Below are 12,329 nucleotides of genomic sequence, written 5' to 3'. Positions count from 1 at the left end.
TGCTTTTGCTACTGTTAGCGGGCATTAGGGAAACGTTCTTTGAATGGGATCTAACATTGTTGGAGTCACGCATTTAGTGAATAAAATCTCATATGGTGTGACAAAGAAACTAAACCGTTTATCAGAGAGAAAGTGGGATTTTTAAGACACATAAGCCGGAGCTTAGCTTATAACCAGTTGTTGTTTATCTGGCTCATTGTCAGAGAGAGATGGTATGGTCGCATGTCTAATATAATGACGGTAAGTACCTGCAAAAACATCAGCAATAAATCATCTTGTTTATGCACATTTTTGTGTGAAAGCTTTGACTTCAGTTCAGGAGCTGAGGCTTGAGGTGAGGAGAAAGACATTTTATCCACATGTCAATCACACTGTCCCTTCCCTCCACATTTTTGCATTTTATTTACACGAGAAACAAATGCTTGTGTGAAGAAGGCTTTTCTATTCTGCTCAACCAGAGTAGAAAAGCACCATATAGTTCCATTTATCATTACCTTGTCTAAGAGAGCTCACACTGTGTTTAACCTTCAAAGGTTGTTAAAAATGAACAAGCGTATACACTTTATTTTTGTGCACATTTCAATAATTTGCTGCACCCATTTTTCATTTTCCTAGCAAAATATAAAGACATGGCAGATAGCACAGGACTTTTACACAGAACTGTACATTTTCATACAAACTGGATGTTGATGTTCATTTCCAGTTTGACTGTTTGTGTGTGTGTGGTCTACATTTTTCATGATCCACATTAGAGTGGGGCGTATTCTATGGAGTCAGTGTAGCATTTTTGGGAACTTGTGACAAATTTATAATTCAGTTATTGCTGCTGTTATTTTTGACTTATTTTGCCTGTAACATATATATATATATATATATATATATATATATATATATATATATATATATATTCCAAATCGCTGTAATGAGTACATATTATATTATTTTTGTTGATATTTTTGATAATAGAACATAAATATGTACATCAATAAGTTCTTGATGTTTATAATTTCACTTCTTTCAAATGCTTGCTGATGATATTCAGGTCTTGCAAAGATCAGGTGTGACACAGTAATAACACACAGAAATTCAAACTGGACTCCACTAGTGTACACTGTGTATTTATGCTTCAGTGATGATAATGGAGAGAGGTTGTGCTAGCTGTGGCCAAGCAGCCAAGTGTCAGGCACAATCTCATCTTTGAGATGTTTTCAGAAAGCAGAACATCACCCATTACACTGCGGTGGTATAAACTCTCTGATCTTTCCCGACTCATACTGCTGCATTACTTGAAACTCGTGCAGTATGTTAGATCCACACAGGAAGCTTTGGTGAGACACTTCAATATTTGAATCATTCAAATTTCCACAAGCTGTTCTGATAGTGTGAAAATATTAACATACATGCGACAAATCATTCATGAGCACTCGCATGTGCATTGTGTGTCCCCACGACTGCTTGAGGTAACACACAGTCCCCTTTGTCCCGGCTTTAACAGGAGCACACTCGTAGCCGCTGGAAGGTATTATGCACACCATTCCTCACAGTCTCTAAATTCACACAGCATCAACATACGCAAGCCCCACATATCCCAGGCAAAGCTCAAAAATCCTTTAGGAGTCGTTTTTTTTCCACGTTGGAGACCAACCACCAGGCTTTAGCTGAGGTAGCTAAACACTGCCCCCTATTGTCAGGCAATCAAAAGCCTTTCGTTGCCCAATGAGTGATGACGTTGGTTATGGTATTTAATCATTTATCATTGCTTTCCACTGTCTTCATTTTCTTTTTCAGCAACTCATTTTTACCCAAAAAACCCCCAACAACAAACAAACTCACAAATCATTGCTGACATCAAATAGGGGTGATTTGGCATTACTACAATATCTGCTGCAACCTGATGACAATTAAATCAGTTACTCTCATCACAGCCTAATGATTAGAAACCAGAAGCCACTCAATCAGCAAACTCTTACAGCTGTGTGCACATATTGATAATATAGTCAAATTCTTAAACGTGTTATCTGTGTGACAGATAATTTGTTGGCCTCGTCTTCACATCCTTCACGCCTGTTGCTCGTCACACAGAAACCAATTTTCTTGGCACTACCAGTAAACCTTTCTGGTTTAAGACAACCCGGTCTCTGTGAAGCCAACATTCCAGGAGTCGTGTTTTTTTTTTCATTCTTGTTCAGTCTCATGGCGCGCCAGTGCGGGGGGTAAGGTGGTCCCACAGGGGCCGTGGAAGTGGAACCTGGTGAGAAAAAAAAGAATTATCTACAGAGTGCAATGAAATTAAAGAGTGTGTCATTGTGCAAAAGTAAATGACACGTGCTTGAAGCGCATGGTGGCAGGAGTGTTTTCCATGTTGAACTCGGCCACTGGGACGCCTCTGACTGCCACCTGAGGAGCAAACATGGCTGCAGGATACACGACAGACGAAGTACCGACCTGCAAAGCGAGATACCCACGAAACAGAGAGAAAGGTTCTGCTGATTACTACAAACTGGAGTGCTGTCAATTAAGCAGGCTGCAATTACATGCTGTAATAAATGTAACTTTTAAAATTTGAATATCCTGCCAACATCGCCAAAAACAAAGCAGCTTTTTGTGTTGTTGAGGTAGGTTGTGAAGCTCTGCTGTACCTGGAAAGATGCAGTGTGAAATCTCTGGTCCTATAGCACCTCTATAAATTCTCTACCTGTCCTGTGACCCCCCCCCCCCCACACACACACACACACACACATACCACGAGGCAGAGGTCACAGCTGTCCAACACTTTCTCTGCACGGGTGAGGATGTCAGCATCCAGAGTCTCTCCAAACCAAACCACAGCTGGTCTAAGGAGACCGTGACAGCCTGTCTGCTCACACCTGAAATACACACCCACACACAGACACACACACGCACTTTGTCAAAACAAATAAATTTATTTGAAAAGAATTGTGTGTTAAAAGAGAGAGTGTAAGTGTGTTTTACCTGGGCAAATTCTGGACTGGGATCTCGGCATCTCGTGTGTCCGGGTCCGGAGCTCTGAGGAGACAGTTAGGTTGCCTTTGAGATGTTAGTTGCCACTACCAAGTGAACCACTTCTAAATGCACCTAATATTTCTCAGACATGGTCAGACACAGGGCTACAGGTGTAACTGTTACCCATTCACTTGAAAAAACTAATTCCAGCAAGTTGAAAAAAAAAAAAAAACTCTCAACAGACTTTGGAGAAAATTGGAAAATTGGGGCTATAACCTTAATTCAAAGAAAAAAAATTTTTAGGCACAGATAAAGAAATGAAGAGTCTATGCTCAGTTTTCACTTCACATTCTTACTGAATATTGCTAAAGTAGCTTTGTGTGACTCATAATTTGTCTTTGGCGACCTGTCTTTATCCTGTCTTCCTCCCATCACCCCAACTAGTCAGGGCAGATTCCTGCTCCTCACTCAGTCTGGTTCTGCCAGAAGTTTCTTCCAGTTAAAAGGGAGTTATTTCCTTCCCACTGTTGCCAAGTGAGACAATGGTTATTGTACGTTTGGTGACTGTTGTTGTTATTTAAATGGTAAATGGACTGATTCTTATATACTGATTCTACTCTTCTAGATATCCCACAATTATCCATTTACACCCATTCACATAGGCACTTTCTCCTATGCTTTTAGTGCTTACTAGATAACGTTCACACACATTCACACTCTGATGGATGCATCGGAGAGCAATTTGGGGTTAGTATCTTGCCCAAGGATATTTGACATCATTGAACGACCAACCTTTCAATCAGTAGATGGTCTACTCTACCTCCTGAGCTACAGCCACACCCCCATTTGGCATTATATAAATAAAATTGAACTGAACCTGAGCCTCAGGTACACTGACTTTCAGGTATAGCACTGCCCTCACAGATGTACTGCAGTAAAGACTCAAAGACCTACAGTGATTGCACCACTGAGACTGTGGCCATGGAGTGTCCGAATAGAAAATCCACTTTAAATTTGTTTGGTGTTGTGTTTAGTTGTGCCCAGTGCCAACGTGGGACAGTTTCCAATTTCGTTGTACTATTGTACAAGGTATGACTGTGCAATGGTGATAAAGAGTTATCTTATCTTAAATTCATTTTTTTTTTTTATCAAAAGCAAAGTTATATTTTGATGATAAGAAAAAGTGACCTGCTCCATGATTAAAATCCATGATCTGATTAGAAGCAGGAGTTCTGTGATCTGTTACACCCCTACTTCTAATCAGATCATTGATTTTAATCATGGAACAGGTCACTTTTCCTTTCTGGAGGAGTTGCCTCTGAGTTGGCTGCTTACAACGACTAAGAATCAGGATCTTGGAGAGCTGCATGCGAACCTTTTTGAGGCGAGCATAAACTGCTCTTCCCCCTTGTCCGAATAGAGACGTATAAGCAGAGAGACAGACAATCGCAGGACCATAAAGTACGCTTTTACTGATATGTAATTGAAATCCTGGTAAAACTCAACAACCTCACACACTTGTGCCTTCTTCCATGTGAATCTGTTTGACCATTCTTTGTCTATTTTTTAGGATGCATGTGACCCAAGTGATTGCAGGGCTGTGTCGTTGATGTCGTTGGATGAGTGGTTCTAATATGTTGGCTTAAAGCTGGTTGCTTGTTATGAGCGTTTCTGTGAGCACGAAAGCATTCCACAGCCTCTTAATCTTAGTGGGATTTGTTGTTTATTTGATTTAGATTCAAGTTTTCAGATATTAGCTTTTTGGGATTTTTATTTTTTTGCTGTAAAAATACAACTTTTATCCTTGTCAAACTGTGCTCGCATTTCCTTTAGAATCGACTACGGAAAAGTGGACAAATTATGTGTTTTTGCAGCAGGCTGCTAGCAACAAATTGCCCAAAGATACAAATTAAACTTGTTTATGTGTAGACACGACACAGGTTCATCCATTGAGTTAGCCATTTTTTTATGCTCGAATGATTAAAAGGTCAGTGTTAAGTGGCTGAACAAACAAAACATTCCTCTGAAATTGGTCAAGTACATGAACTGGACTGACAATGACAGAAAGACCTCCAGAAAGCCCAGAGAAGTATTTCTCAAGAGCAGTTTATAAAGTTACAAGAAAGTCTGGCTCCTTGGAAACAAAATGTGAAGAAATAAGGATGGCTCAAGAATTTCTGACAATATTTTTTAAAACAATTTTCATACTTTTGACTAGAAAAACATCTAAACTCAAAATGATATTTTCAGTTCTTTAGTTGTTGTTTTTTTTCATTGACCATTTGCAGTGCTGTGATAAAGCACACCAGTATGTCTCCACACCTTGAGCAGTAGCAATAGGAAAGAAAATTAAATTAATCTGAATCGCTAACAGCACAGTCAGTACAGATACGTTTCAACATGACATGATCGGTTCTGCTATTCATTCTGAATTTCAGCGCGTGACTTCATCCACTCTGCAGCTGAGACTGAATTCACCACAGGAATATTTGTCAGCTATCAACATCGTCCATTTTAAATGTCAGGTAAGTGGCACGGCGGCTTCTAAAGTGACATTTGATTTGTGTCACATATTTTCCTTTTTCACCGTGTCATCAGGCGTTATTTAGCTCACTGACATTTGACTGACTGAAACAGCCCGCTTTCTCTGGCATTTGGGGCGCAAATGACTGCGATCGATATCTCTTATAACACATTTTCACACTGTTGGGAAAACACAGTCCAATATACCAAACCGCACCGGATGACGCTCTTACCCTTTGCCCTCGAGGGCAGCGCAAATGGGGCTCTTGTAGTTGGCTGCTTCATGGCCACAGGTCATGCAACGTGTTTTAAACAGACTTCCTGTATTTCAACAAAAAAACAAAAACAAAATATGAACCAACAATTATCATACAGAAACGTTTGTTTGCCCGCATCAGACATCTTTGCTCACCGTGGATCTCCAGGATGTTTTTGGATCCAGCTCGGTGGTGGAGCTCGTCGATGTTCTGCGTGATGACGGTGACCTTGCGCCCTTGTTTGCTCAGACGCTCCTCACACTCAGCGATGGCCAGGTGAGCGGGATTGGGATCTTTTGTGAGCATGACCTCACGCCGGTAGTGGTAGAACTCCCAAACACGTGAGGGATTTCTGGCAAAGGCCTCAGGCGAGGCCAGTTCCTAACAGTTTTGAATTGTGCAATTAGATTTTTATCATGACCTATGATTCTCTCTGAAATATTTTTAAAAACTCAAAACAAAGCATGAGAGCTGGTTGTACTGGACCAACAGCTGTAGGTGTATACCTGTGCTTCCCATTTACTCCAGTAGCCTCCCGCTCCTCTGAAAGTAGGAACTCCGCTCTCCGCACTCACCCCTGCTCCAGTGATGATGGCGATATTCTTGGCTTTGGAGAAAATCTCCCTGAATGCTGCCAGATCTGCACATAAACACAGCGAGGCAGTGAAATGCTACGACAGTTGTTGCTAACAGATTTGTGGCAGAGACTGTAAATAATCAATTTTACCTGAGCTTGGTCTAGCCATGGCTTGTCTGCCCCCAGGTTTTCTCAAGTGAGCAAATAAAACAGCTCTGCAGGTAAACTGGCGCACAATCATTAGGTTATTGCAACTGGGGAAGAAAGACAAGACCCTGTCACTATTTATAGCTGACTCTATGGCTTTATATCTGATACTCCTTCAACTAGTAAGCCAAAGTTTAACAAATTGAGTTTGTTAAAACAAACATATGAAAGTTTTGTCTCGCGCAGTAGACGTTATTTTGTGCTCCAGTCTAATGGATTTATTGATCAATCCTGAAATGCCTTTGAAACAAAGGTACTGTTAAAGTGACGCTTTATCTGGGTCAGTCCATAGAAACTATTGACTGTCTTGATTAAAATTGTACTATTTATCATCAAAGACAAACACAGAAATTTGTATTTCATAGCATACATGTGTCAAGTCTTACAAAGCTCATACCCATACTCTTAGCTATGAACACATTTGTTCTGTTCACTGTAATCACTCGATCTACCACACAACCACAGTAACCGTATAATTAAAAAACATTTTCCCTGTGTTATTTGACCATCACGCTAAACAGAGTAGATTACAGAAGGAATATTTAACAAAAAAGAAAAATGCTGTAAGGCAAAGTGTAAACTCACCACCATCTGTGTACTTTTTCCTCATACCACACTATTTACTCTTAGTGATGTCACTTCAAGAAACATGCGTAGTATTTTTGGTGCAGACGTGCTGTTACCATGGAAGTAATTATGGCCAAATATAAATGATGTTACGTTAACAGGAACATTTTCCTTTATGGACACTATCACTGCATTTTAAGGTAGAATTATCTGTGCTACTAAAAAAAAAGTGTGACATTGACATAGAATATGAGCGCTAAGAAATGATATCCGAAAATCCACATATTTAGAAGAAACCATGTATTTAATGTTATTTTACCTATAATAATAAACTAAGAAATTTACTTGTTTTTAGTCACTGGAAACTGTATAAAATACACATGCATTATGAATATGTTTATACTGCCCATGCAAACTAAAAAGTTTGTCGTCTGTGGTGTTATACTGTCTCGTTTTTATTGGTTGAGCATTAGTTGTATCTGAACCATTTTTCACTGCTGTCACTTTTGTTAGCTGAAAGGTCATTGTAGCTTTGCTTAAGTCAAAGGTCATATTTATCACAACACAAACATGCACCTCCTGCTGCCTTAACACTGCTCATTATTCACAATACTACTTACTTAGGTTGCGAAACAAATGATACGGTATTGTTTATCCTAACTAACCGATCAAGGTGTGTACTCGAGCACAGACTGATAGCTGACCATGTATGCTAGGTGGCTAAGCTAACGACATAGAAGCTAGCGCTGGTAACCAAGGAAACAACAGCTAGCATAACATTAGCTTGTGAGGCCAGCATAGCACGTCTTTGTCTGTGTTCATCGATGAACTGGGTTTGTCTGTCAGACACACGGTTTCGCAACACTAACTACCTGGCAGACCGGAGCTTGGACAATTAGCTGGGGCTTTAAGGAAGTGGGAAGGCGTCTTTTCCTCTACTTCGGCTCAGCAACTGCACTGGATTGGCTTCGCTGTGAGGACATGAACCTGTCAGGGAACTCAGCGAGGTTAACAGCAACCCATTTAATCCACTTGTCCAGCAGAGGGAGCATTTGTACTACACTTGTTTTTGCATTGAACGGGTGTTCACACACTGGACAAAGGTATTCAGCTACACTGCCTAATCATTTAATAAAGTTATATGATTATTTCTAGAGTAGTCTCCGGCCCCTTATTTGCAGTGAGGGAAATCTCTTGTCTAACCAAGACATTTTGTATAATTCCATGCTTCCTATTTTGCAGAGATAAAGCTGACTGTGCCCCAGTGCACAAAGCAAGGTGCATAAAGGATGGGTTTAATGTGGTGGAAGTTGACTGGCCCGCACAGAATCTCAGCTTCAACACCATCAAACACCTTTGGGATGACCTGGAACGGCCCCTGGGAACCAGCCTCAGAGTTTCATCTCACAAATGGTTTTCTGGATAAATGGGCAAAAATTCCCACAGACACATTCCAAAATCCTGTAGAAAGCCTTCCAAGAAAAGGGAAAACTGTTATACATGTTACTGGCTAACTCCATATTAATGCATTCATGCACTTACAATGAGATGTGATGAAATCTAAACACAAAAGTGTAATGTGTACCAATTTGAACAAATATTTTTGTTTGTTTGTTTGTATTTGGCTTCAAGAGATGTTTTACTGTGGGTAGAAAATGTAACCTCTGGTGCTGTACTTCAGTTTATAATCTCCACATGATCAAACATTTGATTCTGTTCAGACCTCTGGCATCAAGAAGGAATTTGAACCTAGAGAACTGCTGCTCTCTGGATGTTTTTTTTCTCTTTTAAACTGTTTTGTGTAAACACTAGAGATGTTTATGCAGGAAAATCCCAGCAGACCTGCAGTTTCTGAAACAAACAGACCTGCCTGGTGCCAACAATCATGCTGTGTTCAAAGTCAATTCAATCACATTTCTTCCCTATTCTGAACTGTAACAAGTCATCTTGACCCTGTCTATATGTCTAAATGCATTTAGTTAGTGCCATGTGATTGGCTAAAGAGATATTTGCATTAACAAGCAACTGAACAGGTGAATCTAACAAAGTGGCTGGTGAGTGTGTCCCTCAAAAACTGTGTAGCATGTATAAGTACCACATACTGTAGGCCCTGTCAACTGTTATCCACACATCAGTATGGCCCTAAAAAAGAGTGGACTAAGTTGTACTCAGTTTGTGCTTTAAAAGAACTACATTTAAACACCTTGTTGTTGGTATAGTGATTGTGAACTCAGTGAATCTGTTTACAGTCATCTCCACTAGAGGTCACCAATGAATTAGTAGAATTATAAGAATATTAAGCAGAATACCAAAGCAGTGATATACAATAATAGTTAACATTATGAATCCTGTGTGATTATGGATGGATGGATGGAACTGCAGTGTTATAGCAGTCAATTAATATCATTCATAACCAGAGATGGGCAGTAACGCGTTACTGTAATCTGATTACTTTTTTCAAGCAACGAGTAAAGTAAGGGATTACTATTGCAAAATCGGTAATTAGATTACCGTTACTTTCCCGTAGGAACGCTGCGTTACTGCGTTACTAAAACCGTGATTTTTTTGCAAGAATGTCTCACGACAGTGACGTAAGCGAGTGCGCTGTTAGTGACAACAGCTGTGTGCAGATCAACAATGGATCACATATCGATTGTGGGAGAGAGTATGAGCGTGCAGCGTTTAAAGCGTGGAAGTACTGACCTTACTTTGAGTTTGATTCCATAAAAAGGGACAAAAACATTAGAGTCTGTTGTGCGTGGGAAGAAAACTTTTTACAACGAAAAAAAACCCTAAACTTCTGAGCAAGCCCAACGATGTAATGGGAAACTCACAGAGAAACTCGCGGATTCTTCAACTGACCGCGGCACACCTGCACCAGGGTAAACCTCCGCCTACCCTACTCCTGCTTTACAGGTGAAAATAGAGCAACAGGACCGCTGAGTCTTTGACTTTATTTATTTTCTGCTGTGTTTTACTTGCATCTATTTGAAAGAGTGAGTGTAAACACAAAACATATTTTATTTTATGTGCTGGAATGTGCAGAAAATAGGTTTAAATGTTAAACTAATTTATTCAAGTCAGAGAATGTTGCATATAATTAAATTTTTGCTTGATGCATAAAGTTAAAAGATTAAAACTGATAAAACAAGTTTAAAAAAAGAGACTTTTCCATTTGATTACATTTTGTATGATGGATTATGCAGAAAAAGTAGAATTGGGCTGAAAGATCTGTGCTTTATCACCTCTTCAGGTTGTAAATCATGTTTTTAAAAAGTAACTAAGTAACTAAGTAATTAATTACTTTTGAAAATAAGTAATCAGTAAAGTAACGGGATTACTTTTTTGGGGAAGTAATCAGTAATTAGTTACTGATTATTTTCCTCAAGTAACTTGACCAACACTGTTCATAACACAAATAAAAAGAGGCAAAGCAGATTGGTTAAATCCCTTCTGCTGATGTCTCTCTCCATTGTACTACTACTGTATTTTGTAGAGTTAAAAGACTGGTTTATTGGATAATGATATATTGGTCATATACAGTCCATGCATCCCATAATCCAAGCTGATGTAAAGATTTTATTTATTTTGTTTTTGCTTTTAATGCAAATGCAGCACATTTACTTTTTTTTTAACAAACGTGTTCATATGTTTAAAAAAGCCAGCTCTGTAAGTCATTTTCTTTACGTAATGATCTATTTGAAATTTGACTTCTTTAGCCTATAAAACATAGCAGCCATTATTTAATATTTCATTATTTAGAACTGCAAAAATATATTTCTTTTATTTATCAATTGGGTAGCATTTATTTACCAGGGCAACTGATCTATGAATCAAGAATTTATCAATTGTAGTTAAATCTGGTTCCCAAACTATATATTAGCATCTGCAAATGTCTTGTTTTGCCCAAACTTGATTCATTTACAGTTTACAAAAAGCAAAAAAATATACAAACAGCATTTTTATTTTATTTTAATTAAAGTGCCTTATTAATATCCTTTTTAAAATTTAGATCAATTATGTTGAATTATTCTTTATGTATTTATTTATAATTATTTATTATTTTCAATTTCTGTATTTTATTAAAAATGGGGTACATGTACATATATTGCAAATTCTATTTGAAAAGCTGAAACCAGGTGGTTTTGTTTTTCTACATCATTGACAATTATTTTTCTATTAAAATTGGTCATTCGAAAAAGCCTGGCTTCGTCAGCATGACAGCAGCCTGTTCAACTTGTCAAACGTGCATAAGGTCTGCTGTATGCTTCTTTCCATCCACCTGCCCAGGGTACACCTTGGACAAGTCACCAGTCATTTTCATATTATATTACTGGGCCAGCACTGCCTTGTAATAAGGCTCTAGCATAAAGAGTGGTTCCATAATTGGTCATAGCAGTATCCAAACATTTCTCAGCACTTTATAATTGATGACACATCAATGAGACACACACGAGGATCGTAACAATGGATTTTTCTATTATGGGAATGTCATTTGCAATCTGTGACCAACGTTTTTGTTGTTGAATTTCTCGTCTTTTATTGTAAGAGTCGATAACTCCAGACAACATGTGACCGTTAAAATTATGTGTTTGAGGACAGTGCAGTCTATTGCTTTTCATTGGCCAAGGTGGAGTCGGAACTTGAGCAGGTGGCGCTCACTTACTGGAACAGTAGCTCATCAAGGATCCAATCTTTCTCTCCCTCTCTGTCTCTCTCTTCCCCCCCTCCTCCCCTCCAGCACCGTTGCAATAGCCCCCCCTCCTACACCGCCTGCCCGCGCGGGTGCACGAGTGGCTGCTGCGGCGCCGAATCTCTCGCAGTCGCGCCGGTCGCCAGTGGACGCTGCCCGGCTGGCGGAACATGGCGGCGGCCCCGGAAGAGGAGGTAGACCGCAGACCGATCCGGAGGGTCCGCTCCAAGAGCGACACGCCTTACATCAACGAGGCGAGGATCTCTCTCCACCTGGAGACAGGTAGGGCTGCTCGCCAGAGCCGCGGATCCTCTACGCTTCGTGTCCGGGTGTATTCGTGTCGTCTCCTCCCACGGGGGAGGGATAGTGTAGTGTAGTGAATCTGTTCTCACTGTGAGAGAAACTGCTTCATCGCCCAGTGACAGTTCCCACGCTGCAGCAGCATGACTTTGGGCTTTCATTGTGCAGCCTTCGCGGCACCCACAGTGCTCGGCTTTCACACTGGGTGGCCGGTAACCACACTGTGACTCATGCACCGGGA

At 39.9% G+C, this 12,329-nt stretch overlaps 2 protein-coding genes and 1 long non-coding RNA gene across 6 annotated transcripts in view; 2 read left to right on the top strand and 1 right to left on the bottom strand.

The window, feature by feature from the left end:
* Nucleotides 1–374: 374 nt before the first annotated feature.
* Nucleotides 375–8,032, bottom strand: sirt5 (sirtuin 5). Of its 4 annotated transcripts, none has more exons than XM_085437349.1 (9): nt 7,968–8,032; nt 6,472–6,575; nt 6,251–6,384; nt 5,900–6,125; nt 5,721–5,808; nt 2,974–3,027; nt 2,744–2,867; nt 2,330–2,445; nt 520–2,248 (listed from the first exon to the last, which is right to left on the bottom strand). In XM_085437349.1, the coding sequence occupies exons 2-9, from the start codon at nt 6,560–6,562 to the stop codon at nt 2,176–2,178; spliced, it is 906 nt and encodes a 301-aa protein (XP_085293475.1). In that variant the 5' UTR covers nt 6,563–6,575; nt 7,968–8,032; the 3' UTR covers nt 520–2,175. The 4 variants fall into 4 exon arrangements, with proteins under 4 accessions (XP_085293478.1, XP_085293475.1, XP_085293476.1 ...); XM_085437350.1 differs by lacking the exon at nt 7,968–8,032 and adding an exon at nt 7,716–7,774; XM_085437351.1 differs by lacking the exon at nt 7,968–8,032 and adding an exon at nt 7,114–7,285.
* A 101-nt stretch (nt 8,033–8,133) lies between these two features.
* On the top strand, nt 8,134–9,810 carry LOC146689085 (uncharacterized). Its single transcript, XR_014916127.1, has 2 exons — nt 8,134–8,198; nt 8,338–9,810. It is a non-coding gene; the product is annotated as an uncharacterized LOC146689085 (long non-coding RNA).
* Nucleotides 9,811–11,429: 1,619 nt separating this feature from the next.
* The window catches only part of phactr1 (phosphatase and actin regulator 1), a 48,074-nt gene continuing 47,174 nt past the window's right edge, over nt 11,430–12,329 (top strand). The window contains exon 1 of the mRNA XM_085437344.1: nt 11,430–12,070. Within this exon, the coding sequence (XP_085293470.1) occupies nt 11,959–12,070 (112 nt within the window). The 5' untranslated portion in view covers nt 11,430–11,958. The remainder of the gene's footprint in view (nt 12,071–12,329) is intronic.

Source organism: Copadichromis virginalis, linkage group LG17 (genome assembly GCF_057382275.1).
Source record: "Copadichromis virginalis isolate Kocher_CV1m ecotype Utaka linkage group LG17, C_Virginalis_male_GT1.1, whole genome shotgun sequence".
Lineage (NCBI taxonomy): Eukaryota > Metazoa > Chordata > Actinopteri > Cichliformes > Cichlidae > Copadichromis > Copadichromis virginalis.
Note: the sequence above shows the minus strand (reverse complement) of the source record. Positions and strands in the feature narration are given on the sequence as shown.